Source organism: Mesoplodon mirus, assembly GCF_964341445.2.
Source record: "Mesoplodon mirus genome assembly, chromosome: 18".
Classification (NCBI taxonomy): domain Eukaryota; kingdom Metazoa; phylum Chordata; class Mammalia; order Artiodactyla; family Ziphiidae; genus Mesoplodon; species Mesoplodon mirus.
The window spans coordinates 54549357-54573044 of record NC_138994.1 but is presented as its reverse complement, the minus strand read 5'-3'; the positions used below and the strand labels follow the sequence as shown (position 1 = coordinate 54573044).

Genomic DNA, 23688 nt, shown 5'->3' with positions numbered 1-23688 from the left:
GGCATCACCTAACCAGTTGGGGGAAGACCTGAAGTCGGGATATGGGAGGAAGAGGGCAAACTACAAGGCAGCATTTTATAGATACCATCCTCTTTAATCCTGATACCTTGGGTGGGGGGTGGGGGCCGCGGGAGAAACACTATGATCCCCACTTTATAGCTGAGCAAACCGAGGCTCAGAGATGTTGAGTGACATGTTAGCGTCACACAGAGAGCCGACAGGCAGGTCAGGATTCAAACTCACGTTCTTGTGACTCCAGATCCAGGCTTCCTTCCCCTGACAGATTTTGTCATCTGACGTCATACCCAGAATAGCTCAGCCTGGGGCTATTGTATGTAGTTGTGTAATTGAATTGATCTTTATTTCTTCCAGTCTTCCTCCCTCTCCCCTCCCCCCTCCTCCCCCACCCTCTCCCTCTCTCTCAATCTCTTTCTTTTCTTTTCTCCTGCCTTTCTCCCCTCCCCCATTTTTCCTTTCTCTTCCTCCCTCCCTCTGTCCTTCCTCCTTTCCTCAATCCCCTCCTTCTTTCTTTCCTTTCCATCCATTTGTTCTATGTCCAATGATCACTTACCTTGTGCCAGGTACCCAGATTAATTACCCCAGGGGATTCATTGATGAGCAGAGTGCAGTCTGCCCTGGAGGGCTTACAGGGTGGTGGGATGTACACGTCTCCAAATAACCACGGGGCAAAGCAGACTGACTTCCCGAGGGAGGACAGGATGAAACATGGGGGAGACACAGAGCTGAGGGCGTGCTCACGTTTTCTCCTATTTGTCCAATCATGCGTTCGCCCAGTGAACGTGCGCTTACCTCCTGTTGTGTGCCAGATGCTGCTCTAGGCATTGCCTGTGAGTTCCTGTCCTTACAGGACTTGCAGACGTCACTCCTTCCCATTGATGAAGTGATTTATTTTTCTGATCACGAACCAAAGTGCCCTCTTTTAAGCTTTGAGTGAGGAGGTGCGCCTGATTCCTAGAAATCTGAAAAATCATGCGATGACTGCTCTGCTTAGCCCGTACTGGTTGGCATTTTTGAATAGTGAGCCCATCTCCTCAGTCCTTTAGATTTCTGGGCTGCCAAGCCCAACGAAAACTGACGAGACCGAAAGTCCCATGTGGGCAGGGACCTGGCTGTCTTGTTCACTGCTCTATTGCCAGTGTCTGGCATGTAATAGGTGTTCTTGTTGAATGACTGAATCTAAATAAGATTATCCAAAGAGTTTTGGTCTCTTAGGTCTCAGGAACTCTCTCATCTGAGCTAGTGAAGGTTGAATTGCAAGGGTCTCTGGGGAGGACTTTAGGGGCTGCCGATGGCCTGCTGTGGCCTGGGGTTCCTGAGCTGCCTCTGGTTTCCACTGGCAACGGGTTGGACTTGAGCAAGACTGTGTGCCTGTAGCCTCCTCTGGGGCCACTAGCTCCTGGGCTGTCAGCTGTCCACCTTCTCCAGGGACTGCCTCAAAGTCAAAATTGCTCTAGAACAGATCTACCCAGCTAGATATTGGGAAATTCTTGTGTCAACACCACACTGTTTTAATTATCTTAAAGCAAAAAGTGTCTTCTCTCATTACTCTTCTTTTTTTAAAAAAAAATCAGCATATACATTTCAGTGGTCCTTGCTTCCAGCTATATGCCTTTGGGCAGGCAGCAAGATTAGAAAGAAAGATCGCTTAAGAGCGTGACCTCTGGAATTAGACAGCCCAGACCCTGCTGTTGGGAGGCGGACATAAGCTTAACTCTGCCACTTGCCAGTGGTGTGACCTTGGATAAGTCCCTTACCTCTCTGAGCCTGTTAACTCGTCTGTCAGCTGCTCTAGCTAGAAACTGAGGAGTCATTTCTGATTCCTTCTGCTTCCTCCACCTCGACATTCAGTTGACTAGCAAATCCCACCAGCTCTATTTCCAAATATATATCCCCAATCCATCTGTGTTTCTTTTTCACCGCTGCCACCTCCCTGGTCCTAGCTACTGCATGGACTTGTGCAGTAGCACCTACATCACTCTTTGTATCACTCTTGCCCTTCCCTCTGTTTCATTGTTCATGAGCCAAGAGTGATTCTTCTTAAAACCCCAATCCGACCACCTCACTTTCCTGAGTACAGTCCTTCACTGGTGTCTTGTTGCACTCAGCCTACAATCCAGACTCCTCACCATTACCTTCAAGGCTCTGGAGTATTCGGTATCTGCCTCCTTCTGTGTCGCCTCTTGCCCCTCCGCACTCTTCCCCTCATGTTAGGACAGGTCAGGTTGTTTCCTGTCATAGCCCAGGGCCTTTGTGTGTTTTGTTTCCTCTGCCTGGAAATTTCTATACTCTCGTGGCTAGCACCTTCTCATCCTCTGACAGGAGCTTAAGAGTCAGCTCTTCAGAGAAGCCAACCTGTCTAAAATTACATGCCCCGCCCCACCGACCATACCCACCACTTTGTCTCAGTATGCTGTTTCCTTTTAGCACTTATTCACAAATCTCAATTACGTATGTTAGTTACTTTTGAATTTGTTTTTTATTGTTTCCTAATAGGATATAAGCTCCCTAAGGAAAGAGACTATATTTTTTGTTCACTGCTCTATCCCCTGTGCTGAGTAAGGTGCCTGGCCCACCCTTGCTATTCAGTAGCTGTCTATTGATTGGATGGACGGATGGATGGGTGGATAAATAGGTGGAGGATGACATGGTACCAGGGCACTTAGTAAGCACTTACTAAGTAAAAGCTATTATGTTCTCCTGCTTCTAGTTAGAACTCTTCTGTAGCAAGTTCCAATGTAAACCAGCTTAAAGACAACAGGCTTTTATCAGCTTAGGTAATAAAAGTCCAGGGAAGTCTGGATGCAGGGGCTCAGATGATGCTATTAGAGCTCACTTCTTGGACAGGCCCATTCCACATGGCAGTCATGAAGGGCACAAGCAGCTAAGCTTCACTTTCTTTCAGCATAGTAGTGGTGTTTCCTATTGAGAGCTTCTTACCCTAGAACTGCAGCTGAAAAATCCCAGGGAAGGCTCTGATTGGTTTGGCTTTGGTCATGTGCTCATATCAGAACCAATCACAGAGCTAACAAGACAGAGAACTCCAGTTGGCCCAAACTAGGTCATAGGTTCAGCCCTTTGGCAGAAAGGTGGCGAGCCTGAAGGGTCAGGGCCACCTACACTTGGGAATTGGGTCTTGGAGGAAAGAGAGCCCCACTGACAGAAGAAGGATGCACAGACACACACTCACTCCCTTAGATAACAATAACTGTTCCTACTGTAGTTCCCCGTCCCCCACCCTCACCAGGGGCTCTCCATGAGGATGGGTCACCTGGCTTTCCCCTGGGGGGGACCTTGCGGTGACCGTTGTGCCCGCCTTTCCCAACAGTGAGCAGAACTCCTCTGTCTGTGTAGGAGGCAAAGGGTCTCAGGCTCAGAGGTAGTTTGTCAAAGGCCCAGACCCTGGCAGGGGTTCTGCAGAGATCATGTTTCTGGGATATAATAGGTGAGTCTATTCTTCAGTTTTTGTTTTTAATAACACTTCTCATTTTCTTCACTATGATAGTAATAAATATTTATTTTAGAAAGTATAGAAAAGCAAAGAAAATAGGTCATCTGTAATCCTGCACAGAGGTGATGATTGCTTTTTGGCTTTTCAGGGTGTTTTTTTGGTTTTGTTTTTTCTTAATATCCAGTAATTTATATGTATGTTCCTTTTCAAAATGTGAAAAGTATAGAAATTAAAGAAAACAATACTGCTGTTTATTGATGGTTTACCTCATAATCTTACTACTAAGAGGAAGTGATGGAAACATTGTGGTGCATTTCCTTCCAGTTGGCCTTTGTTGGTTGATTTTTCTTTTCTTTTTCTTCTTTTTTAAATGTCATTTATTCGTGAATTTATGCTGTGATTCGTTAGTGAGTGCTCCCAATGTGCCTGGGACTGAGCTGTGAGCTTTACATGGAGCATCTCGTTCAGTCCTCCTGATAACCTTCTGGGGAGATGTCTTACTCCATTCCATTCTGGCTGCTGGAACAGAAATACCGTAGAATGGGCTAGGTAGCCTTAAAACAACAGAAATTTATTTCTCACCGTTCTGGCAACTGAGTCCAAGATCAAGGTGCCGGCAGATTCAGTGTCTGGTGAAGATCCACTTCCTGGTTCATAGATGACCGTCTTTCTGCTGTCGCTTCACATGGCGGAAGGGACCAGGCAGCCCTCTGGTGTCTCTTTTATAATCAGGGTACTAATCCCATCCTAAGGGCTCCACACTCATGACATCCCAAAGGCCCCACTAATATCATCACATTAGGATTAGGTTTCAGCATACTAATTTTGGGGAGAACACAAGGGTTTAGTCTGTAGCAGGAGGCAATGCTTTTATCCCCAGTGTAGGATAGAGATAGAGAAACTGACAGTCACTTACCCGATGTCACCTAGGTGGTAAGTGGGGGAGCCAGGATTCATACCCAGGAAGTCTGGCTCCAAAGTTGGGGTCACAACACACACACTTTAAATTCTCATGGATGGAACCATGTTGTATATTCCCTCTGTGATGCCTGAACATCTTTTTAAAAATTTCACTGAAAGTAATTACAAGTGTTCATTGTAGGAAAATTTGAAAATATAGAAAAGCTCAAAAAAGAAAATAACCCCCCCACACACAACCCCACCAGCCACTGCTAACCAGCCATAAAACTTTGTACATTTCTTTTTTCCAACTACACATAGTCAAGTTCACTGTTTTTGGTGTACAGTTCTATGAGTTTTTGTTTTTTAAGTATATATTTTTAAATTTATTTATTTTATTTTTGGCTGTGTTGGGTCTTCGTTGATGCGTGCAGGCTTTCTCTAGTTGCGGTGAGCGGGGGCTACTCTTCGTTGTGGCGTGCGGGCCTCTCATTGCGGTGGCTTCTCGTTGCGGAGCACGGGCTCTAGGCACGCGGGCTCAGTAGTTGTGGCTCGCGGGCTTCAGTAGTTGTGGCTCGCGGGCTCAGTAGTTGTGGCTCGCAGGCTCTAGAGCGCAGGCTCAGTAGTTGTGGCACACGGGCTTAGTTGCTCCGCGGCATGTGGGATCTTCCCGGACCAGGGCCCGAACCCGTGTCCCCTGCGTTGGCAGACAGATTCCCAACCACTGTGCAGCCAGTGAAGTCCCTTCTATGTGTTTTGATAGCTGGTAGTTTGTACGGCTCTTCCTTTGGGTGTCTAAGCCACCCAGCCCCAAATCTGTGAGAGCAGCAGGGGCTTTGGAAGCAATTGGAGTTCATGCGGGGGTGGGGTTTCCCCAGATGATTCACCGGGAGGAGGGAGATGATCGTGCTCCTTGTTGACTCAGGTCAGACTCTTTGGAGGGGGGCAGTGAGGCAGGGAACACCTCCCTGTCTGCAGCCTGGTACCCCAGATACCCTGGGTGCCTGGCCCCCGGCCCCCTGCAGCGAGGCCCGCTGGAGCCTCTGTGTCTTACACCCAGCACCTGCTCTGGGAGGTATGTGCTGACTCCCCAGCTCCCCGGCACAGACTATTTTTGGCTGCAGTGACTGTTCACTACAGTCATGAAAACAGAAACACCTCTCCCTACCTCCTTCCCTGGGACACAACACCAGGGACCAGGGCAGCCAGGGACCCTGGGCTTGGGCCCCTCGTCATGCATTGCCTGTGGAGCTGGGTGATGGCCAAGGCTACAAGGAGCACAGGGACCCCACCACCCGTGGTGCTGCGCAAAGCACAAAGCCTGGACCGGCGCGGGCTGGAGGGTTGCGAGGTAGGCACTGGGGGCTGGGATCAGGTGGCCTTTGCATGAGAGCCTGGAAGGAGTGTGTTTGGCTGGGCTCCGGGTCCTTGCTTTGCTGTCTATATAGAACACATCTGGAGAAATCAGCATATTGGGGTAGCACGTGCCTTCCACTTCATTATTTCATTCCCTTTCTTTTTTGCAGTTAGGTGGCTGGTGGGGACCCGTCGGAATCTTACTGAAATAGATCTTCCCCTTCTAGTGAATGGTTTTGGGCCCGTTCGTGCTTTTGGTTTGAACAGGGCACACACTTGTTTTGAACCTATTTCTTCTGCCAGGAGCTTAAGAAACCAGCGTTGTATAGGCAGGCCCAGCCCTGTGTCAGTGCTTCTGGTCCACCAGATAAGGGGGGCCAAGCCCTATAGAGGCTGTGAGTGCTAGCTTTGGAGGTACGTGGACCAGGGTCCAATCTAGGCTCCATCGCTCACTTGCTGTGTCTTAGGTGAGTAACCTAATCTCTCTGAACCTCACTTCCCTTAGCAACTAAGCAGTTGTGCCCAGGCCGCTTCACAAATGGCCGTAGTACCAGGTGTTGTTAATTTATGATTAGATGGGTTGTGAAAAGAGGAAGCATGTCAAGAAGCTGAGTGAGAATCAATGTGCCACAGCCCCGGGTGGGTCTTAGCGCTCAGCTCAGAACCTGGGTGTTTGGGTGTAGCTGGTGATGTGCGATTAGCTTCTTCTTTACAAAAATAAGAAAGATGTGTCACTGAAGTGGGCATGGGTCGGGGTGGGCAAGAACATGGAGCCGAGGATTTCTGCCCACCCACCATCTTTTGGGTCATCAAGACATTAGGGACTTGCCAGGCTCCAGGTGAGGCCATGAGCCCAGAACCCCACTGCTTCGATTCCAGAGGGCTCTGGACCCATGAGGTGAGCACATGGCATGGTGTCCCTTAGGCCAGCACCTTTGGAAAAGATCCTCAGGGCAGACCCCAGGGAAGTCTTCCCTTTGGCTCACCTCTTAGAGCAGCTCAGAAAACCTGTAAAGGAATGACACCTTTACATCTGGGTAAGGAATGCCCACCGTGGAAAATGGTGAGCTCTCCCAGGGGTCGGTACATCCTGCTGTTGGTCCCCGGTGTTGGTCAAGGTCACCAGGGCCTTGGTCCTGGTGCTGTTGTTCTGGGTGACCCAGGCAGGTCCCCTCCCCTCTCTGGGCCTCGGTTTCCTCCTTTGTACAATGAGTGTTGGACTAGAATGTCTCTCAGGGTCCTTTGAATTCTGCCATTGACCTTGGCAGAGAAAAGGTTTTTCTCCTTCCTTCTTCACCAGCTTCATGAATACACATTGGCCTCTTCATGCCCTCAGCCCCTGATGGCTCTGGCGATGGCCTCCTTGGCTTGAGTCCTGGCTCCGTTGCTGCTATGGGGCAGGAGTTGTTTACAGAGTTTCTGGAAAACTACAGAGAGGGGCTGCCTCCCTCCAGGGTCTCCCGAGAGATCTGTCTCCCGCTTGGCCATTGTGGGACAGCTCTGAAACAATGGGCCCCTGTCCTCAGCCAAGTAGCCTGCCTCTCAGGTCTCCAGCTCTGGGCTCATGTCCCACAGGCTGGCTCATCCCCCCTCCCTGCCCTGGACAGACAGACTGATAAACAGCCCCAAAGGACAGACGGTGCGCTGAACACTGGGACGTGCCCCTCTGGTGGAGGGGTCTGTGATTTGTCTCCTGGCCCTGCAGGAGGGCCCACCAGACCACCGCTGGGGCCAGGCATGTGCCAGGGCCCCGAGCGAAGTCGCTGTGCCCTGAGGCCCGTTTGCCAGTCTGGGTGCTGTGCCGTGGGGCTGGGCAGGGGGGCCTGACTGGCAGCACTCAGAGCCCTCATGCTGCGGATGTTGAGGAGACAGAGAAGACTTTCTGGGCATCCTCACTTGGCCGGTATGTTTGTCCAGGGGAGAACTGGAAGCGGGAGATAGCAACAAAGCTGGCCGCAGACATGGTCACACCTGAGAGCCCCTGTTTATTTCTGTCGTTGCCTTTACCCCCAGGAGAGCTGGGGAGGTGCGTTTCAAACCAGACCCTGCTCCCTGCGCCCTCTGCAGAGGATCACTGGGCATCCCAGTTGGCCAGGGCTGTCGTCCTGGGCAGTTCCTCACAGCTCTCCCGCTTCCCGTCTCAAAAGTGTCCCCGTTGGGATGGTCCATTGCACGCTCACCACCCCCCTCCGGAGGCCCTCCTCTTCACCCAGCTGCCGGCCCACTGCCATCCTGCTCGTCCATCTGCTGTATCAACAAGGGACGCCACGAGGGCCTGCAGGTCTGGGGAAGCTGCTGCCCTGGAGCAGGGCTGACGTGGTGACAGGCCCCTGACCCCTCCAGCTTCCCCAGCTCTGGCCCCTCCACACTGCCTTGCTCGTACAGGAGGGACTCCCCACCTGCCTGTTGCCTAGAAGCCAAGTGTCACCCAAGGGCTAGTGTAGCTCTTTGGCTGCCGTCAAACCCTCCCGCTTCCTACCCGGACCCCAGTCTTACGTTTGAATGTTCTCTTGTTTGTTTGTTTTAGAGTATTCCATTTTTGGTTTGAGTGTTACTGTGGAGTCTTGTGGAGAGTCTAGTGGGTTCTTTCCCACAGTGAGCAAGCATCCTGGGGGTAGAGAACCCCCTGCTACAGAAGCCCACCCATCTCCTCTGTCCATTTTGGGAGTAGCATGTATTGGGGGGAGCACACAGCCCCAAACCTAGGGTGTGTGTGTGTGTGTCTGGTGTGTGTATGTTTCTCTAATCCTGGTCATCTGGCCATTTTCAAACAGCATCCAGGAGGAGCAGTTTTGGAAATGTGTGTTGATGACACAGAGAAAGCTGACAAAATGTAGGCTGCCTAGATCGCAGATGTGGGCCTGCCTTGCCTCTCCGTTGTGTTCCCCTTCTGCTGATTGTGTGCTGGGATTGGATGGGGAGAAAACACGTCAGCACAGGGGGAGGCAGGCAGGAAGGAGCAGTGAGACCCAGGGCCACCACGGGGTGGAGCCCAACATAGTTAAGGTGTGTTTGTTGAGTGGCTGAATGAACCACGAGGTCAGGGGTTGCTAAATTACAGCCTATGGGCCAAATCCAGCCCACCACTGTTTTTTTTTTTTTTCTTTTTGTTTTGCGGTACGCGGGTCTCTCACTGTTGTGGCCTCTCCCGTTGCGGAGCACAGGCTCCGGACACGCAGGCTCAGCAGCCATGGCTCACGGGCCCAGCCGCTCCGCGGCATGTGGGATCCTCCCGGACCAGGGCACGAACCCGTGTCCCCTGCATCGGCAGGTGGACTCTCAACCACTGTGCCACCAGAGAAGCCCCCACCACTGGTTTTTACACAGGCTTTCGAACTAAAAAATGTTTTTCACATTTTCAGCTGGTAGGAAAAACAAAACAAAGCAAAACAAGGCTATTTCGTGACATGTGAAAATTATATGAAATTCAAGGTTCTGTGTGCATACTTAAGGTTTTATTGGCACATAGTCACAACCATTTGTTTCCATATTGTCTACGGCTGTTTTGGTGCCCTGATGGCAGAATTGAGTAGTTGTGACAGAGACCATATGGCCTGCAAAGCTGAAAATACTCACTCTCTGGCCTGTTCAGAAAAAGTGTGCCAATTCCTGCACTAGGTACCTCGGGATTTATGGGAGGAAGAATGGGACCTGGGAGGCAGCCACAAGACAGGCTTTCCCGGAGGGTGGGCCCAGCCCCCTGGGATGATGGTGGTGGCTGTGGTGAGAGCAGATGCTGCCAGAAGCTGGAGACCTGGTCCCAGGCAGAGCTGGAGAGCACCCGCATCCTCCAGAGGGCAGGAGGGGGGCTGAGGGGGCCTGGCAGGCCCGCTGAGGGGACTGAAAAGGAATGTAGAGAGAAGACCCACTGGGAGGCCTCCTGCAGCTGCTTTTAACCCCCCAACTGGGCATAGGAATAGGGCACAGTGTGGAGTCTGGAAAGCCAGAGGTGACCTGTGATGCCAGGTAGACTCTGGCCTGGGAAAAAGATCTCACTTTATAGAGCAAAGAAGTGGGCACCAGTGCAGGCAGAGCCAGCTGGCTGTGAAGAGGCAGAGGTGGCCATGCCTCAGCCTCATCAATCAGGCTGTGTGGCCTTGAACAAGTTACCCACCCTCTCTGAGCCTTATCATCCATCTCAGGCTGTTATGAGGACTGCATGTGCTGACCTCTATAGCTCATCTAACAGAGTGCCTGGCACCCAGGAGATGAGTAATAAATGCTCATCACTCACCCTTTCTTTTTTTTTTTTTTTTTTTTTTTTTTGCAGTACGCGGGCCTCTCACTGTTGTGGCCTCTCCCGTTGCAGAACACAGGCTCCGGAGGTGCAGGCTCAGCGGCCACGGCTCATGGGCCTAGCCGCTCTGCGGCATGTGGGATCTTCCCAGACCGGGGCACAAACCCGCGTCCCCTGCATCGGCAGGCGGACTCTCAACCACTGCGCCACCAGGGAAGCCCACTCACCCTTTTTTGATCCCCTTCTCCTGCATCCCTCCACCTCCGCACCACTTTCTGAGGCTTTTAAGCCCAGACCTACTAATGCGTAGGCCAGAGACAGCCACTCCCTGAAGGGTCCACCCGGCTTCCCGCTCTGTGGGCCCCTACTCTGCCTAGGAGGGAGGGAGGCCGCAGTGTACAGGAGAGCATATCTCCTGGGACATCTAGGATCTTGAGCTAGGCTAGGGTTGGGTTGAAGGAGTGTGGGCTCATGAGAGGACAGGTCTGCCTTCTCAGACCCTTTCTGCCCTGGGCTGCGTTAGCCAGACTTAAGGCCCTGCAGCCTTTTTGCCTGCATGGTCCTCACCCCCAGAAATTTTGATTTGATTGGTCTGAGGCGGGGCCTGGGCATCAGGATCATGTTTTAAAGCCTCCCACGTAATTCCAGGGTGCCACCAGGGTCAAGAGCCACTGATCTGATCTAGCCAAACCCACTCATTTTATAAATGATGAAACTGAAGCCCAGTGATGGGGCAGGAACTGGCCCAAGGTCAAGAGGGTTCCAAGGACCACATCTGATCCTTCTTTTGCTGTACTGGTCAGCTAGCTGGGAGGTGGTAGACAGACGCCCTCCCGGAAGGGGCCGACTTCTCCCAGGAGGGGCTTTTTCTCATTTTCTAGGGCTGGGATAGTGACTAGGTCCAGGACTGGTCCACAGACAAAGCCAGTATCCCCAAGCTGTCCGCTGATCTCCATGGAAACCCCAGGAGGCGCCTGACCCAGGCCCCTACTGCCTTAGCCCCTCCTGTGCCTCCCAGAATATCCAACTATTATTATCCAAGTCTCACCCCTCCCTCTCCCTCAGCGCCATCGGTGGTGAGAAGGCAGGAAGGAACCTCCGTCAGGTTCTCCTTTGCCAGCTGCAGGCATGGGGGCTCCCGGCCTGGGCTGCCGTAGGAACCCCGAGCTCCTCCGCCTCTTCTCTCCTAGCCCTCCCACTGAGCCCTGGCCACAGAGGGGTGTACAGGGTCCCACGTCACCATCCACACGGTTCTGGGGGTCCACCTCTGGCCTCTCTGGTGGGACCCGTTCCCAGGCAAGCAAGCATCTGTGGGGAAGGATCCTGGCCCTGGAATTAAGCCCCAGCCAGGGAAGCTGGCGGACACCTCTGCTCACGCACCAGAAATCCAGGTTCGGCCGATGGACCTTGCATGCTGGCCGCACTGATTGACACAGTTACTGCCGTGACTGATCCATGCTGTGCTCTAGGACTAGACAGAATGCTAGACGGAGACACCAAGTATGGGCTTGTGTCTCTGTCTTCCTTCAGCCCAGGCTTTCACCCGAGTTCCGTCCTGAGCTGCCACAGGTTCTTGCGGCGCGCGATCCACACACAGTCTGTGAAACCCATGGCATTTCCACGGCCCGCCTGACCGGCCATGGCTAGGGTGACGGCCTTCAGTGTCAGCCGGCACAGGTTGCTAAGTATAGACTCCAGGCAGCCCCGTGGCTGCTGGTAAGTCCTGGGACACCATTTGATACCCAGCCTGGCCTGTGACACCAGTTGCTTTCAGCAGCTGGGGTGGGTGGGGAAGGGCGCAGCGTGTTTGGCCCAGCCCGTCCCCACCTTCTGCTGCATAGAACAGAAGCAGCAGTTTCGTGATCACAGATTGGGAGTCATGTCCATGCTCCACTGGTCCTGCCCTCTAATTATTATCAGAAAGAATAAAATAATGTCACCTGCCGGAGACATAAGTCATGGCTCGAGGGAACGGGCAGGGGCGGGGAGCCAGTGTGCCCTGTCCTGTGGCCCCTCTGCCCACCTCCACGCTCACATGCTGACCCGAGGCTGGGTGGACCCAGAGCATCTCCCATAGCAGGCTGGGCAGCCATGTCTTCCCTTCCTGGTTTCCAGTTCACATTTTCTTCTTTAGACAGAAGCTGGGGTGGGGTGAGCAATAATTCTCCTTGAAGCAGTGTGGACACTTAGCCTTGGTCCCTTCTCTAGAATGCCAGGGTCTGGATGCCTGGCTTTGAGACAACTTGGCATCTTCGTGTGACTCCAGGCAGGTGGAGGCCCTCCACAGCCTTGGGGCCTCTCAGACTTGAGAGCATTTCAGGGCGCCTTCACCTGCTGGGTTGTCGACAGGCCCGTGAGTTCACCGTCAGCAGGCGATGAGGCTCATTACCTAATTTGCTTTCTTTTCAAAAAAAAAATCTATTTATTTGGCTGCGTCGGATCTTCCTTGCGGCATGTGGGATCTTTATTGCAGCGCTTGTTGGGGTGCATGGGCTTCTCTCTAGTGGCATGCAGGTTTTCTCTTCTCTAGTTGTGGCCCGTGGGCTCCATGGCGCATGGGCTCTGTAGTTTGCGGCACCTGGGCTCTCTCGTTGAGGCACTCGGGCTCAGTAGTTGTGGCGCGCGGGCTTAGTTGCCCCGAGGCACGTGGGATCTTAGTTCACCGACCAGGGATCAAACCCGCGTACCCTGCATTGGAAAGTGGATTCTTTACCACTGGACCACCAGGGAAGTCCCCCTAACTTGCTTTCGGTTTAGAGATTATCCAGAACAATTGTACCTGAATTACTCTGGTCTGAAATAACTTCCTAACTCTCACTTGGCTGTGCCTGTGCCTGTGAGGGGGAGAATCACATCCACGTGTGAGGTTTGGTGGGGTACACAGGAGGGAAGGGAAAGCAGCCCCTGCTGCCTTATTCCCATGGGGTGGACTGATCCCTGAAGTCTCAGGGGAGTGAGAGAAACTCTCCAGCTCATTCGAAGCTGTAAGGAAATACCTTTTTTTCCCCCTTTTTTTAAAAAAGGGAATGGATTTGAACATATTCTCTCTCTTTGCTTGCTAAAGACAAAGGACTTCCATTTTACAGTATATGTATATGTATATATATATTTTTTTTCCCAGAAAGCAGGTAGAAATTAATTCCTTTAATTTACTTTGAAAAAAATCATTTTCCCCAACATAGCTGCTGCATCCCAAGGCTTTGCCCAAGTTCACAAGTGACAGTGGGGAATAGTTGATGGAGCTTTGGGACCCAGCACACCGGGGTTTCAGTTGTGGCCTCGCCATTTATTAAGTTGCACTGTGTGAGGTCACTGAGCCTCAATAAATTGGGCTTAACAGCATCTCCTTGCTGAATTGTTTTGAGTGGAGACAGCCTACAAAGCCCTGAACGTATTGTAAAGCACTAGCAAATAGTTTGTAATAATAAATGTAGTTATTATGCTTGAGAAACTGAAACTTGGTGTGGGCAGGGAGGAAAGGAATATAAAAGAAAAAAAAATCTGAATTTGCATTGTAGTTATATTGGGGATTGGGTTCCTAGGCTAGTCTTTGTCATCATCAATCCACCTCCATCCCCAAATCAAGCAGATACTGGAATCTCCACTTTCCGTAGAACTGCTGAGTCATCACAGCCTTGGGGAAATGCACATGTGTGGGTGAGAACTGAGGGCACCCCCGGGAAAGGTGGAGGGTTGTTGTGTGAAGGTCAACATCACTTCCATTCACTCTCCCCTGATAATATTGCCAAATAGCTTTTCATAGTGAAATGAGGGCAAAAATGTCAAAATTGCATTTCAGTGAAGGGCATTATTTTTTTTTATTAGTTTCTGCTTTATAACAAAGTGAATCAGTCATACATATAATCTGTTCCCACATCCCTTCCCTCATGCATCTCCCTCCCTCCCACCCTCCCCATCCCACCCCTCCAGGCGGTCACAAAGCACCGAGGTGATCTCCCTGTGCTCTGCGGCTGCTTCCCACTATCTATCTACCTTACGTTTGGTAGTGTATATATGTCCATGCCTCTCTTTCGCTTTGTCACAGCTTACCCTTCCCCCTCCCCATATCCTCAAGTCCATTCTCAAGTAGGTCTGTGTCTTTATTCCCGTTTTACCCCTAGGTTCTTCATGACATTTTTTTTTTAATTCCGTATATATGTGTTAGCATACGGTATTTGTTTTTCTCTTTCTGACTTACTTCACTCTGTATGACAGACTCTAGGTCTATCCACCTCATTACAAATAGCTCAGTTTTGTTTCTTTTTATGGCTGAGTAATATTCCATTGTATATATGTGCCACATCTTCTTTATCCATTCATCCGATGATGGACACTTAGGTTGTTTCCAGCTTCGGGCTATTGTGAATAGAGCTGCAATGAACATTTTGGTACATGTCTCTTTTTGAATTATGGTTTTCTCAGGGTATATGCCTAGTAGTGGGATTGCTGGGTCATATGGTAGTTCTATTTTTAGTTTTTTAAGGAACCTCCATACTGATCATCAAGAAATCTAGAAACAATAAATGCTGGAGAGGGTGTGGAGAAAAGGGAACACTCTTGCACTGCTGGTGGGAATGTGAATTGGTACAGCCACTATGGAGAACGGTATGAAGAGCATTACTGAAGACAATAGAGGAAGACACGTTGATTGAACAAAAGCTGCTGCCCTGGGACCATTATCTAATCAGCCTGCTCTCTGTGCTGTTCTTATCAACGGGTTTCCCCGTTCTCATTTTATCGTCTGGAAGGATTTCTGACAACCAGGGGTTTGTCCAAACCAATGATGAGCTTCTTGGTGCTTTGGGGTATCTGTTTATTTCTAATTTTTGGTGTGAGTCATTCTAAACAGCCATGAGATTCTTTCCCACAACCCTGGAGACTGAAGAATATACATACAAGACACAAAGGTGGGGAGAGGGGACACGGCCAGACACCAGGGGCCACATGCCAGGCCTCAGATGTGGCCCCACCCTCCAGGCATCACAGAGCCCCCAAACCATTGCCCTAATGACTCATAGCTGGTATCTTCATCAGGTTCAGTTTTGACACTTGAGTTTAAGATTTACAGCACCATGGATTGACGGACCATAACATTGCTCTCGTAAAATTAGGCACAGCTTGCTAATAAAATCAATGAAAATCAGCTTAGATCAAAAATTGCAAGCGTATATGAATCTTTTGATGTGGGACGTTTGGCCTTCCCTGTTATAGAAAATCTGGAAACTCCAGAAAGGGGACAACACCCGCACCCCCCGCACCCCCAAGCTCACCACTGGTCCCATAGCTCTTTGAGCTTTCCCTCTGCTGGGCCATATCTTATTGCATTGCAATAACTTATTTTCATGTCAGTCACTGCACAAGCCACTTGAGGCCAGGGACGTGTCCCATTGTTCTGAGCTCCAGGCTCCGTATCACGTGTGGCTCAAAGTAATCAGAGCCGGAGGGGTTTCCCCACTCCTCGATGAGAGGGAAGGGCATAAGCTTTGGGGTTAGGCCTTGATTCAAATATTCGCTCTCTGTATTCATTTTCTTTGCTGTGTAACAAATCACCACGAACTTAGCTGCTTAAACCATCCCTCATATGTTAGCTCACAGTCCTGCAGGAGGAAGACTGAATGGAGAGGTCCCCACGGGCTCATCCAGCTTCCCTGCTTAGCATTCTGCCCGGCCAAAGTCGGGGTGTCAGCCAGGCTGGCCTCTCACCTGGAAGCTTTGGAAAGAAGTCACCTCCAAGTGCGTTCAGGTCTTTGGCAGAATCCACTTCCTTGTGGCCTCAGGCCTGAGGTTCCCTTCTTGCTGGTCAGCCAGGGGCCACTCTGTCTCCTCGAGGCCACCTCGTTCCTTCTGTGTGGCCCCTCCATCCTCAGAGTCTGCACCAGTCCTTTCCATGCTTCGGGCATCTCACTTATGTCCGCTACCTTGAAACCTTGGAAGGGTGCGACTGAGAATCAGATAAAGCCGGGTAGTAAGGACCTACACAGTGCTTGGCGAGGGTTAATTCTTTGTAATCCTTCTCTCCATAAGCCAATTTTATTTGAAACCTATTTTGTCTGATTCAGAGACAGCAAAATTGTAAAGGGCTATCTTTATCTGAAGTACTTGTCATTCTAAAAAGTCATGGTGATTCATCATTCTCCTGTGTAGAAGAATAAATAAAAAGAGAGGAGAAGGGAACACGCTCTCATCAGAACTTTTCTGGTATTTTCCTTCCTTTCCCCCCAACCCCAAGTTTTGGCATCTCTGCTTCAGCTGCTATCTCAGAGTGCTGGGGGTGGGGGCCAGGGTTGACTGCTGGTGTCCTCAGACAAGTGGTGGCTCTGGGTCAGAGGCCAGCCCACCAGCAGCTGGCCCCTGCCACTCAGCGGGAGGCTGGCCCCAGCTGGGAGGAGGATGACTGCTCAGCTGGCTCTCCGCCTGCCCTGTGCTTCCTCAGGAGATCCTCTGCGAGCTCACGCTGGATGCCCTGCTGGACATGAACGAGGCTAAGGTGAAGGAGACGCTGCGGCGCTGCGGGGCCAGTGCCGAGGAGTGCAGCCGCCTGCAGTACGCCCTCACCTGCCTGCGGAAGGTGACAGGCCTGGGTAGGTAGGACCAGCCCCATCGTTTCCCTCTCCCTCTCCCTTGGCCTGGACACTGGACTTCTCTCCCAGGCTTGGCCTGGTTCCCTGGGCGCCAGGGCTTTTGCTGGGATGGATGACGGAGTGGGGCCAGTGTGATCAGGGTCTCTGGGCCAGCTTGGAACGGCCAGGGTCCACGCTCAGAAAGCGTGTGATGGACCTGACCCGAGGCAGAGGGCTCTCCCTGAGACAGAGGGCTCCCAGATCCCAACTGGGCTGGCCAGTATGAAGCTTGAGCCATTGTTAGGAACCCCGGGCTGGTCTGCTGGGCAGGGCTGCGTGATTTGCTTCCTGTGGAGCACCTCTGTGGGGCTCTGTGACTCTTCTGTAGCTTCCTGCAGTCCAGCCCCCTCCCTCCCCTCTCCCTGCCCTCTCCCTCCCCTCCCCCTCCCCTGTCCATCCCCATCGGCCACCAGGCTGGGCTGTATGCTCAGAAGGCACACGCTGGTGTGGGCTCGGCCTGAACCAAGCCTGAGGAGAGAAACTGTACCTCGTTTCAGCTGTGAGTGTGGACATGGCTGCCTCAGGCAAAGTGTATAATCCTGGCATTATGAATAATGTTCCTCGGGAATTATTTGCAGGCTTTCTAAATCTTGCCCTGGAAATAGCTTCAAATGCCCTGACTTAACGCTCCCATGACCACACAGATAAGCCTTTAAAATGAGCCTAATGAATGGAATTTGCTCCATTTTTAAATTCGCTTAGCCACTTGTCTTATCTCTGGCTGCCTGAAGCTTAAGGAAGGTGCTGAGGTTTTTATTCCACTTGATTTTTTTTTCCCAGAGAGGACTGTGCTTAATTTCTTCCCTGGCCCCTTTGTACCAAGTCTTCCTCTGAACATAGAGCCCAGAGCTTCACTCAGTTCAGAAAACCTCAACACATCTGGCCTCTGGCAAGTGCCATTGAGTAAACAGGACAGGGACATGGTTAGCAGTCTTGTCCCCACATTTTACAGAGAAGGAGACTGAGCCCAGAGAGGGTAAGGGGCTTAACCAAGGACACACAGCAGTGGGTGGCAGAACCGTGATTTGAGCCTCAGCCTTTGCCACCTGTGCACATTTCACTGTCTTTTTTCTTTATGTCAAGAGAAAAGATATTTCTGATGGATTAATTTAGCCATTGCTGTGGGTCACCTTCAGACAACAGTCAGAAAAAAAAAAGAAACAAAGGAAAAAAAAGTACTTGCCACCCAAGCTGGGAATTTGGGGGACCTTGTCAGCCCTCCCGCTCTCTGCCTGCATTATAAACAGTTGTAGAGGAGCCAGCCATTGGGTGGTGGTGACCCCCGTGTGTCAAGGCCGCTATCTGTCCATCCTGTGTGCCAAGATAGGAAGATCACTCATTTACGAAGCACTTCTTATGTGCCAGACACTTGACACACATGTGGCAACAGCCTTTTAAGAGGTGGTGGTGAGCTTCTTTTGTAGCTAAAGCATCTGAGCACTGGAGGCCCTGGATGAGTTGTCTGGGGTCCCGCACCTGACACGTGGCAGAGCTGGGCTTTGCACCCAGTTTTCTTCCTCAGAAGGTGCTTTTTCCACTATGTCCCCAAGGAGGTCCTGGGCAGAGAGTCTATTCCAGGTGCTTCTTTCTCATTCCATCTTGGCTTGTGATACCCCTACATCCCCAAGAGGGACCTGCCGCACCCCAGTCCAGGACACAGGCAGGCAGAGGGGTCTGCCCAGTAGTGGCTGCACTTCGAGTGTACCTGCTGGGGGCTGGGTGGGTAACTGTGATCACCCTGTCTCTCAGGTCATGCAGTCAGAGTCTTCATGGCACCCGGCAGGGCCGGGTGAGAGCAGTCAGGCTGCAGTCGAGATAGACTGTGGAATTAGACTGCCTAGGCCTAGCACTCTGCTCAGCCACTTAGAACCCACGGGACCCTGGCCAGTTATTTAACCTCACTGTGCCTCATTTTCCTTATGAGTAAAATGGACGTAACAACAACACTTCCTCTCATAGAATTGTTGTGGGGATTAAATGAGTCTAAGGAGAAGTACTTAGTCTAGAGCCTGGTGCATATCAGATGCTCTTTTCAGTATTAGGCCTGTGGGGTCATGGAAAATGTGGATGTCTCTGGTCTTAAGAAACGTGATGAAGGATGTTTCTTTAGGCCAGTGGCTGGTGAACAGGAGATCATGCTTGCTGATACTCCCCGTCCTTCATCCATGGCAGACATCACTAATCAATCCCTGAGCTCTTCCTACTTAGTGACTCCAGAGTCATTCTCAAGCAGCCACTGCCAGTTGACTGGTGTTGGCATGCACAACAAGAGCCATTTGCCATCCATGAGCTGGCTCAAAGCAGTGGTGATTAAATAGACAATTTGAAGAATTGAGGGCTTGTTTCCTTTGGTGGCAGACTTGCCCATGGATCCATGGAACTCATTCTTTCATCCCCTCAACAAGAGTGTGTCCAGTGCCTCCTATAGGCCAGTTTATAAATTAAAGTGTAGGTCTTGGCCACAGTTCTGAAGGAGCAAGCATAAAGGAATACACAGACTAACTCATTCTCCAGGTTGATCCACGAATAGAAAGTCACCATGCGGTGTGGTAGGAGGAAGGGCGTTTGAGAAGGGGATGGAATGGACAAACGCTAAGAATTGCGAAGGATAATCCCTCTCCACCATCTCTAATAGATGGCTCTGTGGGCTAGGCTGGACCACCTCTGATGGCAGAGAGCTCATTACCTCCGAAGGCTGTGCCTTTATAGGTTGTTCAGCATTGGTAGCCTTGGGGGAGGAGGCCCAGTGCTGTGGTTGAGATGGAGAGCTCGGTTCCCATCCCACTGCTTAGTTAGCTCTGTGACCTTGGCAGTGTACACAGCCTCTCTGAATCTCAGCCACCTCACCATGCTGGGCAGATTTAGGAAGACGGGGTACAACTCGCAAAGTAGAAGGATTGCAGGGTGAAAGTTCACTTTGCCTTGAGTCAAAATCTGCCCTCCTGTACTTCCCAGTCATTGATTCATACGAGGAGGGAGGTGTCTTCTTCCCCACAGCAGAGCCTCTGTGGACGGGGGTCCTTTCTCCCTGCCCCTACCCGTTCACTATCTCCCCATTTCCTGTAAGGTCAAACCTCAGGTCCTTGGCAAGACATCCAAGGCCCCTCCGGAGCTGGCCCCACGTGGGCTGACCCTCCAGCTTCATCTCTGGCCTCTCCCTGGTTTGTCCTGACCTCTCAAGTCACGTGGGACTCGGAGTCGTTGCCCGAGAGCGCTGTGTGCTCCCTGCCTTTGCATGCACTGTTCCCTCTGCCCGGTACACCTTCTCCACTTCTGGCCCAGCCAGCTGGCCCGGCCCTGTTGCCACCTCCGCTGGGAAGCCCCCTGACCCCCAAGCTATTTAGGGTCCTCCTCCCCTGTACCCTCTCAGTCCCCACGCGTCTCTGCGTCAGCACACAGCACGCCGTGTTAAGTGTCCGTCACTCTTACTGGACTCCTCAGGCACCACGGATGTGTCTTGTTTTTATGCCTTGACACCCAGCATATACTCGAGTGAATGGACAGGCCGTGTCATTGAGTTGGAACCCCTAGAGCCTCAAGGCCTCAGGGGCCTCAGGCAGAGAGTCACCACAAGGACAGCCAAAAGTCACTCACAGGCTCCTCTCAAAAGGAAGTGGCTGTTGATCTCTTTCTAGCTGGATCTCTTTTCTAGTAAATTCCCAGGGCAATTTGCTATCGGAAGGTCGGTGCAGCCTCTTTTCCCGATGATTGAATTTTCTTGGAAGGGAGTTATCCCTTCACACAGCCCAGCTTCTCTTCCCTAACTCTTAGAGGTCAGTCACCACTTCCCTCTCTGAGGTCACCCACTTTGGGGGTGGGTTTCCTCGCCCGCTCCCCACAGACCTGCCAGCAGGAGCCCTGCGCATTCCCTCTCCGGTCCTCATTTTCCTCTCTGTAAATTGGGGGCGGTGATATCTACGCCGGTGCCCCCGCAGTCAGCCAGATAGTGTGGAAGATAGTGTGTGTGCACCAGTGGCCTTAAACAGGTGAAGGCTGGCGGTTGGAGCCTCCGCTAAGGAACTGTGCTCCTGGGTCCTGGCCCCCTCACCAGCCCCAACCATCTGTGACTCGACTTCTTGGCCCGCAGGCGGGGAGCACAAAGAGGACTCGGGCTGGAGTTCGTCGGATGCCCGACGGGAAAGCGGCTCCGGGCCTCCCGCGGACAGCCTCTCGTCAGCCAGCCTGCCCTGGCCCCCAGGGAGCTCCCAGCTGGGCAGAGTGGGCAGCGGTGCCCAGGGCCCACGCTCCGTCTCCGTGTCCGCTCTGCCCACCTCGGACTCCCCGAGCCCCGGCCCCGGCGAGGGCCTCGCGGACCCCTGTATCTCCCTGCACACCAGCGGCCGGCTGACGCCCCGCGCGCTGCCCGGCTTCATCACTCCGCCCACCACGCCCCAGCTCCGCCGGCACACCAAGCTGAAGCCGCCCAGAACGCCACCCCCGCCCAGCCGCAAGGTCTTCCAGCTGCTGCCCAGCTTCCCCACGCTCACCCGGAGCAAGTCCCACGAGTCTCAGCTGGGGAACCGCATCGACGAGGTCTCCCCGATGAGGTAAGTGTTCCTGCCAGGCAGGTGCTGAGTTTGCCGTCTACTGAAAGTTCTGACTACGGTTTTCTCATTGTAAAGGTAACACAGGCTCGATTGAAAACGGGCAAAATCAGCCAACATAGAAGCTGCAACATGAAAAGTGAAAGATGCTCCCATCTCTCAGTCCGTTCCCCAGACTACCTTATCAGTTTGGGCTGAATCCTACTAGATTTGTTTCTGAACACACACACACACACACACACACACGCAACATGATACCATGTGTCAGCCAGGTTAGATTGGGTTATGATGCAATAACAAATACCCCCAGATCTTTGGGTCTTAAAATAACAAAGATTTATTTCTTGGTCATGCTACCTGTCCATCACGGTCAGCCTCATTTCAGATTCCAGGCCGGAACATTGTCTAGAACATCCCACTGTGGCAGAGGAAAAAAGAACTTTAGATGTTAGAGCCGAGTAATTAAATGCTCTTTCCTGAAAGTTCCACTCACCATTGACGGCCCTACCCAAACAATGGAACCAAGAAATGTCATCCTCCCATGTGTGCAGAAGGGGGAATTAGAATATCATGCTGAAACCACTAATAATTATCAAATACTATGTACTCTGCTCTATACCCTATTTTTTTCAACTTACCTTTATTTCTGAGAACTTCATGTCAGTACATCTTGAAATACCTTACTCTCTTATTTATTTATAAAAAAATTTTAATCTGTTTATTTTATAGGTAGTAACAGTCACATAGTCCAGTATCCAAAAGCTTTGTAGCTTGCGTAGAGTTTTGTAGAGTATAAAGTCACCCCCTACCATTTTTCCTTTTCCTTTCAGGAGCCAACCAGGTTATCAGTTGTGTATATATCTATAATTATTCAAACTACCTCATCTTTTTAACTTTTTTCTTTACCTCTTTCCAGTGTATAGTTTAACTAATCCCTCCCCTCTTGATGGACATTTAGGTCTTTGTGCTTTTGCTATTACAAAAATCGCCCTTGTCAATATACCCTTGTGGACAGGGCAGACGGGAAGGAGGGGGTTTTCTTTGGGTGCCTCTTACCTCGTACTTCTGAGGGTTGGAGACCTGGCCCCTCTCCTGACATGGTCTTTTTTGGTCTTGCGTGGGCTTGTTCCCCCATCCCAGTGCAGGCTATCTTGGGTCCCTTATGGGATGGACCCTGGACATCTCTGATGGTTTTGAGTGTGTGTCACCCAAGGAGAGAAATCTACCTGTGACCTACCTGCCACTCTCGATCAGGCTGTCCTGCTGGGGCCTGGATCCTCCCTCCTCCCCCCACCGCCCCAAAAGGGCTGAGCCTTCCTCCCCCGCTGGATCTTCTTCTCTCAGGAAGCACAGTGATAATGACCATGTGGACACATGGACATGGGCCCATCAGAGGGCATCTCAGTGGACAAAACCCAGTGCATCTCTTTCCTCATTTTTTTTCCTTAAAAGAGTGTTAAGAGGGCTCTGGTCTCATCCCCAGCTCTGGGTGGAGAACAGAGCCTCGGGCAGATGACACCACTTCCTCAGATCGCACCGTTGGTGAGCTGGGCCTTGGGCCCTGAGATTCTGAGTCAGGTCCCCACAAAGCCACCAAAACTGGCACTGACATGGGTGCTCAGGCCACCCTGCTGCCCTCTATGAGCCCTGAGGGTGGACTGAGTGGCCTGGGTTCCTAGCTCTCTTCATCCCTGGGACAGCAGCGCCCCTGGGAGGCATCGCTCAGGGCACGTTCTGGCCTGGCCCTGCTAGGGGGCTGCCTCTCCGCTCTTACAACTGTCCTCCTCACCTCCTGCCCCAGCCACTTCCTCTCTGGCTGCCTGAGCCCCCCTCCTGCCTGGGCCAAGCACCTCTCCTCCCAGGGCTCTGGGCAGGACTTCCACACCTACAGGCACATGACCTTGGGAGACTGTGAGCCTGTTTCCTCAGCTGTGAAGTGGAGTGACCTCTAATTACCATGCAGGTGGCTGGCGAGGCTTAGGAAAGCTAATGTATTAAATAAAGTGCAGGGTGTAGCTCCATTGTCCACTGGTGGGGGGCCGGGGGAGTTACCTCTGGCCCGTCTCATTGAGGAAACGTTCTCTGGTCACTCAGCCAGCCTGGCTCCATGCCCCAGGGGCTCAAAGTCCTCATCCGAGTACCTTGCCTGCTCCCGCCCAAGGGCTGATGTTCTGGGAAACACCAGGCCAGTGCGGTGACATAATCCTACTTTCTGTCTTTTTTGTCTTCTGCAGGTTTGGTAAGAGTGATTCATTTTCATCCCCTCTGCCACCCAGGAGTCCTGTGTGTGTCGCTGTCCCCATCAAGGGTGGATTTCTTCGACCCTCTCTTAGTCTGCTGGCCTTTCCATGGTCCAGAAGCAGAGATGCTGGGCAGGAAAATAGCTCTAGGACAGGGAACCTTCAGATGACGAGGTGGCCCAGTCCAGCCAGCAACTGCTCTGAGAAGCTGAGACCTTGAGAGCGTCACAGTCCGTGGACAGCCCTATGGGGGGGGCCCCACTTGCACCTTGCTGCGCCCCCAGGTGACCTCTGGCAGGGAGTGTTTACCGGTTGGGCTGCC

General features: G+C 51.8%; 1 protein-coding gene across 3 annotated transcripts in view; it reads left to right on the top strand.

The window, feature by feature from the left end:
* The window catches only part of KSR1 (kinase suppressor of ras 1), a 144395-nt gene that overhangs the window by 87904 nt on the left and 32803 nt on the right, over nt 1–23688 (top strand). For 2 of the 3 annotated variants that reach the window (XM_082603526.1, XM_082603527.1), the window contains exons 3-4: nt 16396–16543; nt 20670–21129. In XM_082603526.1, the coding sequence (XP_082459652.1) occupies nt 16396–16543; nt 20670–21129 (608 nt within the window). Of the gene's footprint in view, nt 1–16395; nt 16544–20669; nt 21130–23360; nt 23414–23688 lie in introns of all 3 variants that reach the window. The other variant, XM_082603525.1, reaches the window with a different exon arrangement.